The 20455-nt window shown below is 41.3% G+C and overlaps 1 protein-coding gene across 2 annotated transcripts in view; it reads right to left on the bottom strand.

Annotated features, from left to right (window-relative positions):
• tafa5l (TAFA chemokine like family member 5, like) overlaps nucleotides 1-20455 on the bottom strand; it is a 108748-nt gene that overhangs the window by 58117 nt on the left and 30176 nt on the right. For both annotated transcript variants that reach the window (XM_017716458.2, XM_017716459.2), the window contains exon 3: nucleotides 11488-11637. In XM_017716458.2, coding sequence (XP_017571947.1) covers nucleotides 11488-11637 — 150 coding nt within the window. The remainder of the gene's footprint in view (nucleotides 1-11487; nucleotides 11638-20455) is intronic.

The following is a 20455-nucleotide window of genomic DNA, read 5'->3' as shown; positions in this document are numbered from 1 at the left end:
TCACACCTCCGTCAGAACTTTGACCAGATATCGGGGGAGGTGGGGGACATTGACTCAGAATGGGCCATGTTCCGCTCCTCCATTGTTGAAGCGGCTGACTGTAGCTGTGGTCGCAAGGTAGTTGGTGCCTGTCGGGGCGGTAATCCTCGAACCCGGTGGTGGACACCCCAGGTGAGAGATGCCGTCAAGCTGAAGAAGGAATCCTACCGGACATGGTTGGCCTGTAGGACACCAGAGGCAGCTGGCAGGTATCGACAGGCCAAGCGATCTGCGGCTTCAGTCGTTGCCAAGGCAAAAACCCGGGTGTGGGAAGAGTTCGGTGAGGCCTTGGAAAGTGACTTTAAGTCGGCTCCGAAAAGATTCTGGCAAACCGTCAGGCGACTCAGAAGGGGAAAGCAGTGTGCCACTAGCACTGTATATAGTGGAGATGGTGTGCTGCTGACTTCGACTGAAGACGTCATTGGGCGGTGGAAGGAATACTTTGAGGACCTTCTCAATCCCACCGACACGTTCTCCAGTGAGGAGGCAGAGTCTGGGGACACGGGAATAGGCTTGTCCATTACTGAGGCCGAAGTCGCTAAGGTAGTTAAAAAGCTCCTTGGCGGCAGGGCTGCAGGGGTGGATGAGATCCGTCCCGAGTTCCTCAAGGCTCTGGATGTTGTGGGGCTGTCTTGGCTGACACGCCTTTTCAACATTGCGTGGACATCGGGGGTGGTGCCACTTGATTGGCAGACTGGGGTGGTGGTGCCTCTTTTTAAAAAGGGGGACCGGAGGGTGTGTTCCAACTACAGGGGAATCACACTCCTCAGCCTCCCTGGTAAGGTCTATGCAAGGGTACTGGAGAAGAGAGTCCGGCTTATAGTCGAACCTCGGATCCAGGAGGAGCAGTGCGGGTTCCGCCCTGGTCGTGGAACACTGGACCAACTCTTTACCCTCTCCAGGATTCTCGAGGGTTCATGGGAGTTTGCCCAACCAGTCCACATGTGCTTTGTGGATTTGGAGAAGGCATTCGACTGTGTTCCCCGGGGTATTCTGTGGGAGGTGCTTCGGGAGTACGGGGTACATGGCTCTTTGCTACGAGCCATTCAGGCCCTGTACAAACAAAGCAGGAGCTTGGTTCGCATGGCCGGCAGTAAGTCAGACTTTTTCCCAGTGAGAGTTGGACTCCGTCAGGGCTGCCCTTTGTCACCGATTCTATTCATAATTTTTATGGATAGAATTTCTAGGTGCAGTCAGGGGATGGAGGGTGTCCGGTTTGGTGACCTCAGGGTCACATCGCTGCTGTTCGCAGATGATGTGGTCCTATTGGGGACATCAGGCCGTGAACTTCAGCTTTCACTGGATCGGTTTGCAGCCGAGTGTGAAGCGGCCGGGATGAGGATCAGTACCTCCAAATCCGAGGCCATGGTTCTCACGCGGGAAAGGGTGGAGAGCCCTCTCTGGGTCGGGGATGAGCTCTTGCCTCAAGTGGAGGAGTTTAAGTATCTCGGGGTCTTGTTCACGAGTGATGGTACAAGGGAGCGGGAGATTGACAGGCGGATTGGTGCTGGGTCAGCAGTGATGCGGGCTCTTTACCGGTCTGTTGTGGTAAAGAAAGAGCTGAGCCATAAGGCAAGGCTCTCGATTTACTGGTCGATCTATGTTCCCACCCTCACCTATGGTAATGAGCTTTGGGTAATGACCGAAAGAACGAGATCGCGAATACAAGCGGCTGAAATGAGTTTCCTCCGCAGGGTGGCTGGACTCTCCCTTAGAGATAGGGTGAGAAGTTCGGTCATCCGAGAGGGACTCGGAGTAGAGCCGCTGCTTCTTCACGTCGAGAGGAGCCAGTTGAGGTGGTTCGGGCATCTTGTTAGGATGCCTCCTGGACGCCTCCCTTGGGAGGTGTCACAGGCAAGTCCACCGGGGAGGAGACCCCGGGGAAGACCCAGGACACGCTGGCGTGACTATATCGCCCAGCTGGCCTGGGAGCGCCTCGGAATCCCTCCCAGGGAGCTAGTGGAAGTGGCTGGGGAAAGGGAGGTCTGGGCTTCATTGCTCAGGATGCTGCCCCCGCGACCCGAACCCCGGAGAAGCGGAAGATGATGGATGGATGGATGGATGGATGTAAAGCCTTTGTAAGGGTAGTCTTACTGTACCGAACACATTTAGGATTTTCTTTAAAAATATATATCAAGACTTTGTTAAAAGAATATCTGAGAAGTTTTGAGAATTTTTTTCACAAAATTGTCTTAAGAAAGGATCTTCTTAAGTGTTTTTCCTTCATACTTAAGAAAAAAGTTAACACAAATAGCTATTCTTCAGAAAACTTCTTAAGAACTCTCTTCATTTCTTTCTTGACTTTTCTCTTACGAACGGTTCTAAGAATAAGTTCTATTTTTGAAAAAAATATCTTCTTTAATGTTTTCTTAACGTTATAAGTATACAAAGTATACTCATACTTGTCTTCAGGTAGCTGTTATTTGCTAAATGTTTTTGAAGGTTTGGTTTAAATTTATTTTTATTCCATTTTTCGGTCCTCAGACATTGGGCCTCATTCACCAACCGCTTTAAGAACACATCATAAATCTGACGTCGACTTTTTCTTAGGACCTTTCTTAAGAACAAACTGGAAGTGGTGTCGTTTGAGATGTGGATCAAGTGTTTGCAAACTGGGCCTCATGTTTGCTTTTCTTCTATTCAGATGGAGCCTTTAGTGTTCAAGAGGACTTTATTGCAAACGTCTTGAGCTCTGAAGAGGCAGATAGATCTGCTGCAATTTCACATCTGAACTGAATGGAGTGGAATCTCATTGATTCTGAGCAGCTCTATAAAGTGGCACTACTGACAACAGTGAAGTACTAGATCTTATTCAGTGCATTGATATACTCTCACTGGACACTAGAAACATCTGTATTCCCATCTTACATTACTCTTTTGTAGATCACTGTACTCACTTTCATTTTTTTATACATAATTTTTATGCTTCAAATCATCCAACAATATGGTGACACAATACATCATTAGAAACCTTGAAATCTCAGAAATTACCACAAACCATTTTATGACCTTTGAAATGGGTTACCATGGTCAGGCAGCTGCACAGAAGCCTAAGATCACTACATGCAATGCTAAGCGTCTGAATTCAGGTAAAGCATGCCACCGCTGGCTCGTGTTCACTGTTTGGCAGTGTGATGGACAAATATGGGTTTGGTGGATGCTAAGAGAATGTTACCCCCTGGAATGCACATTGCCAACAGTAAAGTTTGGTGGAGGAAGGATAATGAGCTGGGGTCTCTTTTCAGGGTTTGGGCCCCTCAGCTCCAGAGAAATTTAATGTTAATGCTACAGCATACAAAGTCATTTTACACAATTACATGCTTCCAACTTTGCAGACACAGACACACTCCAAAATCTTGTCAAAAGCCTTGTCAGAAGAATGGAGGCTGTTACAGCTGAAACAGTGGCCCAACATCGCGGCTTTGAATGGGACATCCAACAAGCTCATAAAGATGTGATGGTCCGGTGTCCGCATACTTTAGGCCATATTGATTATTCTATAAAATTTGCTTTTAAAGATGTGTGGCATTGCTGCAGGTATCATCACAGAATGCTTTGAAACTAGAACTTTGGTTTGGTTACCATGCCACAACACAGTTCATACAAATGTAATTATCCTCACCCTATTACACATGTGCAATTACATAAGAGAATATAAACTGTTACAACTATAAACATCTATAATTATATGTGTAAAACTAACTTTGACATATGTGTATTTACAAAAGCTGTACTACTCCAATCCATCTGTAACAATGAATACAATGCCAGTAGTTACATTGTGGTTGAACGTATTGTTAATGTGTAACTACACATTTATTAGATAGTCTTAATATAAAGTGGGTCCACATCTGCCTTGTGAGTCAACTCTACAGACTTTCATCCATCTACTCACGCACAGTCTACATTAGCTGTCCTCCAGCCCTTAATCAGCAGTCCATTTCTGACCACAGAGCCGCTGTTTGATGGATATCTGTAGACTAGATCAAGATCAAGGCCTGGAAGGCTACAGGGCCGGATGGCATCAGTGCCAGGCTCCTCAAGTCCTGCGGGATAGTGGGATAGTGGAGCGCATTTTCAATACAAGCCTGAAGCTGGGGAGACTACGACAACTGTGAAAAACATCTTGTGTGGTGCCATTGCCGAAAACGCAGCACCCAAAGGACCTCAGCAGCTACAGGCCAGTGGCACTGACATCACACCTGATGAAGACACTGGAGAGGCTGGTCCTTAGACAACTCCGCCCTATGGTGAGCCAATCTATGGACCCACTTCAGTTTGCCTACCAGCCTGGCATCAGGGTGGATGATGCCATCATCTACCTGCTGCATGGAGCTCTTTTCCACCTGGAGAAGCCTGGGGGCACTGTGAGAATCATGTTTTTTGATTTCTCCAGTGCTTTCAACACCATACAGCCTGGGCTCCTGGAGGACAAGCTGGAACAGGCAGGGGTGGACCATCACCTAACGCACTGGACCCTGAACTACCTCACCAACCGTCCATAGTATGTGAGGACAAGGGACTGTGTGTCTGACATGGTGGTCTGTAACACCTGGGTGTGCACCTTAACTATAAACTGGACTGGTCAGACAACACTGCTGCACTTTACAGGAAAGGACAGAGCAGACTCTACCTGCTCAGGAGATTGAGGTCATTTGGAGTGCAGGGGCCAACTCCTGAGGACCTTTTTTGACACAGTTGTGGCATCAGCCATCTTCTATGGAGTGATCTGCTGGGGCGGGAGCATCTCCACTGCAGACAAGAAGAATCTGGACAAACTGATCATGAGGGCCGGCTCGGTCCTGGGAACTCCTCTAGACCCAGTGCAGGCGGTGGGAGAAAGGAGGATGCTAAATAAGCTAGATCCATGCTGGAGATTGACTCCCACCCCATGCGTGAGACTCTGGCAACACTAGGCACCGGCTCCTTCACCCCAAGTATGTGAAGGAGCGCTATCGCAGGTCCTTCCTTCCTGCTGCTGTGAGACTGTTCAACCAGCACTGCTCCCAGTAGACCACACACACACACACACACACACACACACACACACACACACACACACACACACACACACACACACACACACAATATACACTCATATTCAGAATGCAAATATTTTTCATTGTGCAATATGTTCAAAAGTGCAATACAGATCTTATGCAACTCTTATTTTATTCTTGTTCTTATTTTGTTGTAAATAGAGATTTAACTTTAATTTTTATTATTTATAATGTTTATACTGTTTCCCGTTTCTATTACTGAGTGCCTTACTTCTATTACTCTGCTGCTGCTGTAATACTGTGAATTTCCCCACTGTGGGACTAATAAAGGATTATCTTATCTTATCTTATCTTACTATTCTTAACAGGTGTGTTAAACTGAAACAATACCACTGTGTCTATTATGTCAGCATCATTGTGTTAAGAATGGCCCACCACTCAAATAATATATATCTAACATCAGTCCTGTGGTCAGAAACAGACCAATGATGACCTGAGTAGAGGGTGGCTGACAAATCGTGCAGCAACAGATAGGCTAAAGTCTATGTAGTGAACCCTTAAGATGAGTGGACCTACTCATGTGGTCAGTGGTGAAGCAAACAGCTTTACTGACCAGTAGATTTTTCACAAACATATTTGACCCAATGAGCCACTGCAATGATGTTTGAAATTGAAGCTACTATTTAAGCAACTTGAAATCCAAATGCTCTGACAGCTTGTGATGATTTGGTGAAAACAGCATAAAATGTTTTGATCTTCATCTCATGAAAGTTTGCTGGTTTGGATTAACATTGCGCCTCATCAGTCATGATATGCAAATGATGTTGCACAGAGATTCTGTTGATTAGGAATTAAAAGGAATGCAAACAAAAACAAACTTGTTTGAAAAGTGAACAGGCTAATGAATGCATCAGTTTGTTGCTCACACTGCAGATTATATTGAAGAACCTAATGTCCAGCAACAAATCTACAGTGGAAATGCTAAAAAAGAAGTTACTACTTCTTAGTACTAGAAGTGAAAAGTTAGTTCCAGGTTTCTTGAATGCTAGAGGGCGCTCCCAAGCAGGTCCATAAAGAATGGGCTCATATGGAACATTTGAGCAAAACCACAGTTTATAAACGTTTTTAATGTAAGAAAATACAATCATTTCTTGAGCGGAGAGAAGCATAAAATATTTTAACACCCCTACTATATTTTTGAGTTTTGAGTTATAGGAGTTTAAAATGGCACCTTGTATGCGTTCGTGACATCTGAGCATGAACAGCTAATGAGCTGCTCTGCTCACCAACCAATCAGCACTCAGTAACAGTAAAGCATCCTGCTGGCCAAAACCTGTTTGCTGTAGAAAAATATGACTAAGTTTTCTTTGCTTTTTTAGTGAAATACATCCTTCTACTTTCTAAAATTAAAGAAAAGTTCTGAGCAAGTGATTAGAAACTATTTTGACCATTTGTTTTTAGCCGTTTAATTCCATTTACCTCCATTAATTGAGGACTCATTCGCAGGTGCCATCTGCTGTTTTATAGTCATATTTTAAATATAACAGGGGAAACAGGAAGAGGTCAGGCTCCTCATAAACCAGCTCTGGTATAAGTTATTCTCTCTCTGACGCAAAGCACCACTAACAAAGTGTAGGATCTTCCGCCTGCTAAATGTGAGTGAGTGAGGGAGATACAAGCTGGATCCATAAGGTGTTCTGAGTGTAATAACAATTATAAATATGACATTTCAGGATGCAATGAGAGTTCTGCCACTGAAACCTAAAGCCAGATCAAAGAAAAATGGTCAACAATTTTGACAAAAAACTCAAGAACATTAAATAGGCCTGCAAGAGTCAAAATCCAGACATTACAAACAATTTGAAATGAAAATAAAAGGAGACGTAGTAATTAAAAATGTTTTTTTGCATGCTGGTGCCTTAAATTTCGGTTTTGATAAGTGATTCCTAACCTTAGAATGTTAATGTATACACTGTTCCTTTTCTGTAGCATAACAGTGTCTGTAGTGATACTTCAGTTATCCTCTGTATTGATCACAACCACAACTCAATAATCCAATAAACCAATAATCCCAAATTCCAAAGCCATAATCTAACCAAACACACATAAAATGTCATTTGTTATAATGCACTGCTTCCCAATGTCACTAGTTTTCCTTACATAACTTCTATAATTTGTCGCAACATGTTTCTTAACACAGGAAAACACAAAGCAACAAACAAAACAAAGCCGCCATAACACAGTCTGACAGGGGCTTTTAGATGCTGTACTGAGTGTGAGGTTGAGGTGTGAGATGTGTGTCAAGATTTAGTGTGTGAGTGCAGCTGTAAAGTGTGTGTATGAGTCTAATCTGAGGCCTGTGTGGGTTTGTGTGTGTGACGTATTGTTTTTCAGTCTTTTAGTGTGAATGCTAAAAGAACGCTGAAGGGTTCTCTTTTTGGCACCGTTTTTTAAGAGTGTGTTCCTATTTTACACCTACCCACTTCTTCCTGCACTATAAATAAGCCAGTCAGAGATGACATTGAGCTTTTTATTTTCCAATATGATGTTGAAACCTTGAGTATTGTCTGTTACTGATCTAACATTTTTCCCTTTGAAAACATCATCATCATCATCATCATCATCATCGTCGTCGTTAACCACTTAATCCAGATAGGGTCGCGGTCCTTTGAAAACATTAAGCTTTAAAAGGAGCTTAAAAGTACTTTACTTCAGATGATCATCTAAAAGGAGGCAATCATTGGGCTCCTGAGTGGCACAACCATCTAAGCCTTGGCCCTATTATCAAGAGATTACGAGTTCGATCCCTGGTGATGCTACAGCCATCCATAGCCGGGAGTCCAAAGAGCACAAATGGCCTCGCTCTCTCTGGGTGGGTAGGATGGCCCCCCTTTTCCCCCCATCACTCAACGTGATGCTAGTCAGAGCAGGCGTCTGTTAGCTGACGTAACAGAACTGATGGTTGGAGCTTTCCTCTGAGCACGTTCAGCTGTCCAACGAATTGCATGAGCGGCAGTTCGAAAAGATGCGGTTGCTGGCTTCACAAGCACTTGGAGGAAGCCTGTGCTAGCCTTCGTCCTCCTACCGTTGATGGCATTGTTTGATTGGGGGAGTCCTAACTAATGGGTGGAATTGGAGATGACTAAATTGGGGAGAAAAATTAGGTAAAACTTAAAAAAAAAAAAAAAAAAAGTAGGCAATTATTTAGAGATTCAATTTGCAAGAGCTGAAATTTTTATTACAGCGCACATTGTAAACATGGATTACATGGGAATACATAATGATCTTATTTCTCTTAAATACATAAAGGATGAATTGACAGCTGTAAATTTAAATTTAAAGTTTGTAACAGTCAAAAACAAAAATGCTGAAATTAAATGCTGATCTAAAACTTAATTTTACAAACTGTCACAATTGGCCCCTCCCAGTCGCCCATGTGCTTTTGTTTTCCTTTGGTCCTGTCCATGTGCTTCCTTGTTTTGATTCTTCCCTGTCCTGCCCCATTGTTTCCAGACTCTGCCCTTGATTGTACTCACTTGTGTCTTGTTAACCCTCTTGTTAACCACCTGTGCCTTGTTAACCTGTTCTAGTATTTAAGCCCTGTGTGTTTCCCTAGTTGTTTGCTGGTCTTTGTATTGTATGGTGTTTGATTTTCTGGCTTCTGTTGTATTTTCTGTTCTCTGTTTTTGTGCTTAGTCTGTCATGTCTGTCCCTCGTTCTCTCTGTGTTGGCTCTTTGACCCTGGACTGTTTAGACCCTGAGTATGGATTTGCCCCTAATAAATCTTGCTTATCTCAGCACATGCGTCCGCCTCATCATCGCTTCCCAGCGTTACACAAACACATTTTGTGAATCTTTATTTATTTAAAATTATTTAAAAATGGATAATTTTGAGAATTTTGGCCATGCAAATACAATTACATGGTATTACACACAGTCTCACATGCCATGGGATCCTGGGCTTCTCAGATGTGTCACTGTTTGACCATAAATGCTAACAGAATGTTGATATCTTTATGAATTTGGCCTATTTATGATTAAAAAATTACTTATACTACTTTATCTTATAAGAAATACAATGAAGATACTCAAAGCTCAGACAAACAAATTATTTTAGACAGACTGAGAACAACCAGCTCATTGGAAAAGGCCATTATGCTTGACACAGTTGAAGGTAAAAGAGGAAGAGGATGACCGGCTAAAGGATAGCTGGACATGATCAAAAGAAAAATTAATCAGCCATTTAGAAGCTTGAAGACCCTAAGAGAAGACAGGATATTCTGGAGAAACACTATCCATATGGTCACCAGGAGTCAGGATTGACTTGATGGCTCCGAATAATAATCCACCCATCCATCCATTTATCTAAGACACTTATGCCTCTGGGTCAAGGAGGGTACCTATTACAGCCTATTATTTATTGGTCGGAAGGCAGGAAACACTCCGGCCAGGTCGCCGGTCCATCGCAGGGCAGGCACACAAACATATACAGTCACACACACACATTCATCCCTAGGGGCAATTCAGCATCTCCAGTTGGCCTGATTGTATGTCTGTGGACTGCGGGAGGAAAGCCAGGGAGAAACATGCAATGCCAGGGAATCGAACCCTTCTTGTGGTGAGGCAACAGTGCTACCCATAATAATAATAATAATAATAATAATGAAAATACCTCGAGTTAACCTGAGATCAGTTCTCCATACAAAGTCTCACCTTTGCTCTGCACTGACTGCATGACTTTCATACAGAATGGGATAAAGACGGGTTTAAGTTGTGGGCAGCTTTCTACCACAAGAAACGTTTATGTCTACTAATGTTTTTCTTAATTTTTTTCTGCATGCAGTTCTGTCAATAGGAACTTTTATCCTAAGCCATATTTTCCCATCTCAACTGGTCCATTAATCATAAGCTTGCAGCTAGCGTTTTCTAATGGTGTAGAATGGGAGCGTGAGGTTTTGGTATGACAGTAATGATATGTTTCCACCTTTTCTTCTTGTTTGATTTATCTGTCAGCTGCATCCGTTTGGTTTGAAATTCTGACATTTACACAATATTGTTTTCAACTTCCTAATCTGACTTGTGTTGACAGTATGAATTAATAAATTTGACTTTGTTTATTAGCTGGCAGGCCTGGACAACAGAGCAATGGAGATTTGAATGGCTTTAGCTGCTTTATTCTTGTAAACAGTTATGTAAATCCTGACTCAAAGGGCTAATGCTTTAACTAGGTAATGGATGTGGCTTTTCAGACACAGATTAAGCCTAATCCTGTATTAAAAAGACTTTTCGACTGGGAATCTCCATTTACAGTGCAGTTTAATCCAAGACTAGGCTTAATCTGTGAGCGGTGTTTAATGCTTAAAGAAATAAGTCAAATAGAAACCATTATGTAGTTAAAAGTGTGAATGCCAGAGGTACCAGATAACATGAGACCATGTCTTCAATGTGTAGAATTATTGTCATCATATTGTAATGTACTGTAAAGTAACCATGCATGTACTGTTTGCCATACATACATTTCACATTGCATAATTAAATTGTTCATTTTATCATTGGGCCCTTTTTGTAGCACTTTCACATGTAGCTGTTTTCAAGCTAGAACCACTACACTGCAGTAATAGGAATATTGGACTTTTGGGACTGAACGCATATACAGTTTCTATACAGTTTGTACAAACACAACATTTTTCCCCTGGGAAATTAAATGGCTGCTGAGAAATGATGGTGAGAAAACTAAAATTTAATGTCCACAAATGATGTTACAAGGGACATCCCTCACACTGCCCCGTAGACATTATATACACATATTAGCAACCACCTGGGAGACCATAGCAACAGCCTAGCAACACCTTAGCAACTATATGAGGTAACAAATGTCCTAGTAATACCTTAGCCACCACCTGGGATAACATAGCAACACTTTAGTAACCACCTGGGATACTATATTAATGGCATAGTAACACCTTATCCACCACCTGGGATTATTGGTTAATATTATTTTTCTTCACCTACTGTTGCGCTGTCATGTAATTAAAACTCAAAAGACGTTTCAGAGGCAGGTCATTCCATTTGGACAGAAAAACAAGAACATTGTCGTTTAAACGTTAATGACAAATTAATATGACCAGACATATGACCTGGATTTCAGCTTGACTTGAATGATCTACAATTGAAAAATTATAATATTAATAATGTCAAAATTAATATCAAATTACATGTTTTTTATGGCCCACAATAACTGCAGTTTCTGAGGGTTAATTAATTATTAGCCTTATGTGCAACCACTGTGGTGCAAACATTTCTTTGAATATTCTCTACAGAGGTCCCATCTACTGTATGCAGAGTGGCCCCAGAATGGTTCCCAAAAGTCACTGCTAAGTCATATTCTTGTGTGATGGTGACAGCAGACCCCAGACAGTTACTGCAGGCTGTGTTCTCTTCTCCTTACCGTCCACACATGCCGGCCGTGCCCGCGTGGTGCCCGCAATTTGGCCTCTCCGGCAGGCGCAGCGAGCAGTCTGCCTGGCGATGGTGCGCTTGGGCTGACTGCTGTCTCTGTTTAACATCACAATTTCACACGTGCCCACTGCCAGCTGACCTGTAAGTGACCGACATACACAAACACACAGAAGCTGGTTAGAAACTTTCTGAAGGCATAACACAGGGCGTATAAATCCCTGACCTCAAGATGTGATTTGATTGGGATTCTTGGAAGGAAATGATGAAATGATTTTTTTTCATTTTACCACAATTTGATCCTATTAATATTTTTGGTATGATTCATTATTATATTTAATATTTCCCTGAAACCAGCATCACCATGCTGATCCTGCATATATTTACTAATGATCATTCAGAACCATCTTCTTTTTGTTGAGACTGGATTGATTTGCTTTAATAATAATCCTGGATAAATACTATACATGGTGACGATGGTCCTGGATCAGCATTAGTAAATTTATCCATGATCATCATGTTGTTGATCGTCCTGAATCAAAATGAGTAAATCTATCCAGGATCAAGATGGGAATGATGGTCTTGAATCTATATTAGTAAATCTACCCAGGATCATTGTGGTGATGATGGCTCTGAATCAACATTAGTAAATCCATCCAGGATCAACATGGTGATGATGGTCCTGATTCAACATTAGCAAATTTATCCAGGATCATCATTATGATGATGGTCATGGGTCAACTTTAGTAAATCTAGCCAGGATCTACATGGTGTAGATGGCCCTGCATCAAAATGAGTAAATCCATCCAGCATTAACACAGTGCTGATGGTTCTGATCAACATTAGTAAATGTATCCAGTATCAACAAAGTAATGATGGTCCTGAATCAACATTAGTAAATCTATCCAGGATCATCATGGTGATGGTCCTGAATCAACATTATTAAATCTGACCAGGATCAATATTGTGATGATGGTCCTGAATCAACATTAGTAAATCTATCCAGGATCATCATGGTGATGGTCCTGAATCAACATTATTAAATCTGACCAGGATCGATATTGTGATGATGGTCCTGAATCAACATTAGTAAATCTATCCAGGACCAACACGGTGATCAACATTACGATGATGGTTCTGAATCAGCATTAATGAATCTATCCAGGATCAATATGGTGATGATGGCTTTGAATTAGCATCACTAAATCTATCCAGGATCAATATGGTAATGATGGTCGTGGGACAATATCTACAGACCACCCTTGAGATGATGTTGATCCAGGAACATGTGCTACTTGAAAAAAATCACAGTCACCATAGTGGAATGTAGTCAATAAAAATAATACACCTTTTTTTATTTGTACATTTAAAATTGTATTTCATCCAAAAAAAAACCAAGTGAATCATTTACTGAAAAATATGTTCTGATTGTTATCTATACGGTTCATCTGCTCTTGTCAGATTGATGTTTTACAATGCATCCATTCATTTTACTCCCACAAATAACATAAGATAAAGAAAATTTTGTCAATATTTGCTCTACAAAATAACAGTGGAGCTGGAAGTTATTTTATCCATTCTCTGTAACAGTGGGTTCTTTTTCCAAAACGTTTTAAGAGCAACACAAACCATACCTCATGAGGCACTAACCACTATGAGGAAATTTCAGCATTTTATCAGAGCACTCATTTGCTGGATGCTTCACATTGAGGCCTTTTTTGAGCTCAGATCACAGACTAATATTGTAATATTGCTTAACAAACAATACATTGTTCAGTCTTAATGCAGAGACAACACCCAAGGCAAAGAACAAAATTAAAGAGTGACTCACAGCACAGAAAAGAAAGGGTCTCAAAGGCAATGATAAAATCTACCGGGCACAACAACAATACAGCAAGACAAGTAGGTTATCTTACTCTGTGATTATAAATTGCTGTTCGTGAGCCCACCTGCGGTAATCTGTGACACAGTAAAACCATTAAACACAAGCTGTTGCAGGTTGTACATGTCAATATCTTAAGCAACGCTTCAAGTGCATTTGCTGCAGAGATAAGGCCATGGCTTTCAGATCCTTTAATACAGAAACCTTTCCTTTGGATGCACGACTAATGCTGAATCGCTACTTTCAATGTATTTAGTTTTAAATCCAATTTGCTCATCACTAATGCTTGTAATCCTGTTGCTTGAAGTTCTTATTATATCCTTGTACCTCACACAGTAGCACTGGTCTGAGAAAGAAAAGGTTACATGCTTTCTTTGTGGCATGCATGACCTGCTGGCACTTTGTCAACCATACAGGGTGCCTCAACACGCTTGGAGGAGAATACTAAGCAAGCATCCCCAAGCCTGCTACACCACTCGACAATAACTAAACTGCTAAACTAGAAATCTAACTAGAAATGTGAGATCGATGTTGTGATCTGACACTGATGTACCTTGACCTTGGAGTTCACCTCTAATCTCTAAACAAATAGACAAACAAAAGGACAGACAGAAGTTTGAAAAAATAAACAAGCAAATGGATGAAAGCATAGATGAACAAACAGACAAACAGAGGGATGACACAAACATTTAAGATAGCTTGATAGCTCAGTTATGCCTGCTTGCTTAGCATTTGCTTGGTGGTTAGCTTTCTCTCTGGGGAACATTGTCCTAAAGCTGTGTAGGCAGAACAATCTTTGTCAATCTTGAGGGAACTGCTAACATAAGCCCTACCAAAAATCATAAATGCCCGGTTCACATTAAATGAGTATTTTGGCAAAATACTATACATGCATTGTAAAGTTGTTCAGGGGAAGAGCTTTGTACTTGTAAACAAGTCACTCCTGTCTACTTAAGAATTTGGTTTTCCGTTCCCTGTGGCTTTAAGGTACAATACACATTTATCTTATTTGAGCTACATCAAATTAATGTTGTTTAATGCATAAGTAAAATTGAAACACTAATGTGATTAAAAGCAAAATCAAATGAATGCCATTAGTGCTAGGCAACACCAAATCCTTTTTGTCCTCTGATAGACTAGAGTTATTATTTTGTCATTTTAATTTATATTTATTTTACATTACATAATTATTTAATTACATCATTAACTGCACAGTTGTGTAATTACAATGAACTATGCACTCAATTTCTTACCATAGTTGACAGGGACACTTCTGAATTGTTTTGGCTCACTGGTTTGAGTCTGTGTTGACATCTTAGTTAAGTGACCTATGTTTGTGTATTAACACTATACTAGGTTTAAAGGCTAGCCAGTAAGATCAGCAGAGTTTGTTTGCAAAAGCATACACTGTCCTTGACAATTGTGGCCATTCCTGACTAGGACAGCTTGAATCGACGCCCTCAGGGCACCGTTTTAGAGCTTCTCAGCGCAGCAGCAAAATGACCAGACTGTTTTCTTCCTTCTGTAATCAGAATCTTAATTTGTTTTTGTTTCTGGCTCCTCCTGTATTTTTGCTCATATATTACCAGCATCTAATTTGCACTAAATGTGTTAATGCTCCTCTTTGTCTTATTATGTGAATGTTGGTAATGATGCCTTTACTGTTATGTGTTCTTATGTGCTGCTGTGTGTGTGGTGTTATTTGCATGCTTTTGTTGAGACTGTGTAAACCAAAATTTCCCTTATGAGACAATAAGGTTTCGAAGTTTTTCCTTTTGAGTCTGGGTTCATCTCAGTGTTTCTACTGTGTAATCTTACAGTGTTTCTCCTTTTGAGTCTTGGTTCCTCTCAGTACTTCTTCCTCATGGTCCTAGGGAGTTTGCCCTTTTGAGTCTTGGTACCTTTGTGTTTCTCCTTTTGAGCCTTGGTTCCTCTCAGTACTTCTTCCTCATGGTCTAGGGAGTTTGCCCTTTTGAGTCTTGGTACCTTCGTGTTTCTCTTTTTTGAGTCTTGGTTCTTCTCAGTGTTTCTTCTTCATCGTCTAAGACAGTTTCACCTTTTGAGTCTTGGTTCCTCTCAGTGACTCTTCCTCATCATCTAAGACAGTTTCTCTTCTTGAGTCTTGTTTCCTTTCAGTGTTTCTTCCTTGTGGTCTTTAGGAATTTATACTTTTGAATCTTGGTTCCTGATCTTGGTTCGTGATCTTAGAGTGTTTCTCTTTTGAGTCTTGGTTCTCTTCAGTATCTCTTCCTCATGATCTAATAAAGTTTCTCCTTTTGAGACATGGTTTCCCCTTAAGACCTTGGAGAGTTTTTCCTTTTGAGTCTTGGTTCATCGCAGTATCTCTTCCTCATGATCTAAGACAGTTTCTCTTTTTGGTTTCTCAGTGTCTCTTCTTCATCATCTAAGACAGTTTCTCTTCTTGAATCTTGGTTTCTTGATGCTTCTTCTTCATGTTCTTAGAGTGTCTCTTTTGCGTCTTAGTTGCTCTGTGTCTTTTCCTTATGATCTAAGAAAGTTTCTCCTTTTTGGTCTTGGTTCCTGTTGGTCTTCTTCCTCATGTTCTTAGAGAATTTCTCCTTTTGAACCATGGTTCCTCAGTGGGTCTTCCTCATGCTTCTGGGGAGATTTATTAGTCGAGTCTTCTCTGCTCCTCTTCATCTCCTCATGTTCTTACAGTGGTTTTTTTCACGCTCTTATGGGGTTTTTCCTGCCACTTTCTGATCAGTAGTCAGCTGGATCAGCTTTTCTGGAAAGCTATTTTGGCACAGTGTCTGTTGTAAATATCAAACTGAATTGAAGCTGAAATGGACATCCATTTACCCAAGTGCAAGGAGTTTCAAAAGTGTAGTTTCTTTAAGATGTGGCTGTTACTTGCTTTCTTTTTGAGGTCTTCTTGAGCGATTCATTTAAGTGGAGGACTTTTTCAAAAGAGCACCCTCTGTGTTCCCTCGAGACAGAGCATTGTCCTCTGAATGACTCTCAGACCTGCACACTTGCCAGGGTATTTTTGACATTTTTCGCCTCACAGTCTTCACATTTCTATTCAAGTTCCATGCAAAATCCACACAGAGGATTGAGCAAAAGAGAAAACAAGCCTAAGTTCCTGATTGTGGTTGACAGAAAGTTCGAAGAAGCGAAACAGAAGATAGAAGAGCGCGCATGATGGTCTGTCCAAGTGGATATCATATCTGCTCACACACAGCTGTAACTCAACACTGAATTAAAAAGCCTCTCCCCCGAAACTTAATTCTCTCTGTTCCCCTTCGTCTGTGTTGAGGATGAGTGGACTTGGGTATCTCTCTATAGTCCGGCCATTAAAGACGGTGATAAAAAGCTGATTTACAGCATTAATTAATCTTCTCTGATACTGGTTGAAGGGGCAACAGAGGTGTGATGAAAGGAGGTTTTTATATCTGTAATAGAAGAGTGGAGAGCGGCGATGAATCACCAAAAAACTCCTACATTTCGAGATTGGCTTTCGGAGGACGCCACTCTCAAGGGCACCATAATTCAGGCTGATCAGTGTGAATAAAGCCCCAATCAGATCCCTCTCTCGGACAGAAAGAAAGACAAAAGGAGCTGGCAATTCATGGCAGGCCGCGGCCGAAAGCATGACCCTGTGTGTTCTAATAGCTTTAATCAACCTGCGTCTGAATGTAAAGCAGAGATGAGTGGGAGTCAGAAATCTCCCATAAACGGACAAAATCACTGTGTCTATTCACACACTGTGCGCCACGCATCGCTCCTCATTCCTCTCTTAAGCAGTTGCTGATTGCAGAGCCACAAAGCTTATTGCTATTCATCAGATTTTACATTCCCCCTCTCTCCCTCATCACTCCCTCTCCGGCCCTCTTTCTACCTCCCGCTCCCTCCCTCTAACTCTCGTGTTAGCTCAAGGCCTTCCCGAAATGCAAAGGCAGCAGAGTGCAGCAGATGATGAGGATGATGATGAGGATGATAATGAGGACGACTGCTGATGCTTGGTCAACAGTTCACTCAGAGGCAGATTAAGGCAGACACTCCGTACTGTCTATAGAAACATACAGACCCACCTGAATGACCACCTCACAGATGTAGGGAGTGTCTATAGTAACTAGTAGGGAGGCATCAAAATATATATACTCCTTTTCACCCTGTTCTTCAATGTTCAGGACCCCCACAGGACCACCACAGAGGAATTATTTGGGTTCATTCTCAGCCCTCCAGTGATACTGGCGTGGTGGTGGTGTGTCAGTGTGTAATGTGCCGCTCTGAGTGGATCAGAAACAGCAGTGCTGCTGAAGTTGTTCAACACCTCAGTGTCACTGCTGGACTGAGAATAGTCCACCAACCAAAAATATCCAGTTAACAGCATCCTGTGACCGCTGATGAAGGACTAAGCTTTATGCGTAGCGTAGGAACAGATGAGCTACTGTCTCTGACTTTACCTCTACAATGTGGACCAACATAGTAGGAGTGGACAGTGAGTGGAAAACTCCAGCAGCACTGCTGTGTCTGATCTACTCGCACCAGCACAACACACACTAACATACCACCACCATGTCAGTGTCACTGCAATGCTGAGAATGATCCACCAAAAAGTACCTGCTTTGGGTTGGTCTTGTGTTCCTAACCACTGAAGAACAGGGTAAAAGTTTGCTAACAAAGCATGCAAAGACATTTCTGTTGATGGCTGCTTTATGTTGACCTGAACCCTCTCCAAAGAGACATCTAACCATCTTAACATAAACAAAAACAAAAGAAATGGCCCATAAGATGGTGCTGGGGAAAAAGAGGACATGTTAAAAGTATTAATTACTTGAATGTAGGTTTAGGCTCTGCCTCCGCACCAGCAGTGAAGGTGAGCTGATGAGGACCAGCTGCACTTTGACAGATAGCTGAGACACTCAGTAAAGCAGCTCTGCTGGAGTTCTGTCCTGCCAGTCAGAGCACAAGACTCAAACGTAGAATCTGCCAACTCAGACCAATTTACCCTCAACTTTCTGGAGTTTTCTGAAAGCTGCAGCCGAGATGTACTGATGATGGGATGGACAAGTTTTTCATGCTTTTTTTTGTTTTTTTTACGACAGGTGATATAATACACAGCACAAAATACGCTGATAACAGCTGATAGATTTTAGAAAGGCCACTGTTAACCAGGGAGCCCGTTTTAAGTCTTGTTACTGTCATAAGAATACCTATTTATTTATTCATTCATTCATTCATTCATTCATTCATTCATTCTTTGATAACACCAGCTGCCCTTCACACCGTGTGAGTATTTAGTGACGAACAGGCCTACAGAAGTTCTGAACAAACTTTCAAGTTTATTTAAGTTACATTAAGAGATGTTATCATATTAACCCTCCTCTTCTTCAATAATGATCATTCTCTGTTCTTTTATTTTTATATGTAGAAACTGTCACGCCTCCCTCTGGCCCGGCTGGAGGTATAACCGACTCGATCCCCTTGGACTGCATTCCCCAGAACCCCTCACATGACTCAGGACTCAACATCTTATCACCAGCCTCTCCGGACTTCTAATCATGTTCACCTGTTCCCATGTGGATTTAAGCTGCCTGTTTTCGTCTATTCATTGCAAAGTAGTGTCACCATTTGCTGTGTTGTTTTTTGTCCCTGTCTTCTGTTTTTGACTGTTTTTCACCCTGTCCTTTTGCTCTGTTGTGGAGCTCTGGTTTTTGAACTTGTCTTTTCTGGTTTTTGACTGTGTTTTTGGATTGCCCCTTTGTTAATAAAGCTCACAAAACAAGCCTCATGCAAATGTTATAAGAATATGATCTAACCCACAAATAAACAGATTTACATTTTGCATCATAAACTACCTTTCTGAACAAGCAAAAAGACACGAGTATGCATATATTTCACATTTCAGTCGTGTTTTATCATTACTCTGGAGAAACAAATCAATAATAAGCTTGGGGCAGATTTTAATGAGATTAAAGGGATAAGACAAAGTCTCTGAATGGATCGCTGACCAGACATTCGATTTCATAGGATTAAGAGTCTTTGCCCTTCCTTGAAAAGGTAACATTTTGGAGAAACTCAGTTTTTACATTTTTTTTAATTAGATTTTTTTTTAAAGATGCACATTTTTAGTTCTTTGAATTGTTATTTCTTTTTTTTGTTATATTCTTTAAGTTGCTATAGTGTAGTGGGTAATACCTCAGTCTTCTGTGCTGTGGACTGGGGTTCATTATACCTAGAAGAGTTCTTGTGCAAGACTCCTAACTCTATCTTGGCCTACCTGTGTAAAACGATCAAACTGTACGTCGCTCTGGATAAGAGCATCTGCCAAATGCTGCAAATTAGGACTTTAACAGTATTGTCCCTAGCATGTGGCTAAGGTGTTAGCTTGTGGCTACAGCAACTTTTATTTCAAATATTGTACTTTTACAATGTTGAGTCCTCTGATAATCTAAAATAAAATTTGGAACATTAGCGTATTAACATAAGGCCCATTATTAACATAAAGCACTCTTTGTTTTTGCTGCATCAAAAAATCTACCAACTTCTGACACCAGTGTACTGTATAAAATTGAACAATGAATGTTGTCAATTATTACAAGCCTAATGATTATGTAATGACACATTTACTTACACAGTGGATTTAACTGTATTTAAAATTAATTAACTGTATTTACATTTTGCCCTTCTACATATTTCATGTTTCAACATCAAGAGAAGACAAAAACATGGCAAAAATGCACAGTACAGCTCCTCCTCCTGTACCAGCAACAGTAGCTGTCCTTCAAATTCAAGTTATAATAAAATATCTCCTCTTAAACATACGAACACCAATGTGGTATGAATGGACAGTTTACAATCTGCACCTTCCACAGATTTCATTCACTTGTTTCAATGAGCAATGAGTGAGACATAATCAATATAAATGACAGCATGCTTTTGCTAATGCTGACATTAACTGCGGCTTCGGAGGGTCAATGTGGTCCAGCACATGGGCACGTAGCTGTAGTGTGTGAGTGGTGTGATGACAGCATGTGTTAAGTTAATAGCCATAAAGAGCATAAAGAGCAGTTATGAGCGTATGTGGCTGAGGAGCCGTATAGCAAGTGCC

The sequence above is a fragment of the Pygocentrus nattereri genome, chromosome 28, assembly GCF_015220715.1.
Source record: "Pygocentrus nattereri isolate fPygNat1 chromosome 28, fPygNat1.pri, whole genome shotgun sequence".
NCBI lineage: Eukaryota > Metazoa > Chordata > Actinopteri > Characiformes > Serrasalmidae > Pygocentrus > Pygocentrus nattereri.
This window is presented reverse-complemented; position numbering and strand designations above follow the sequence as displayed.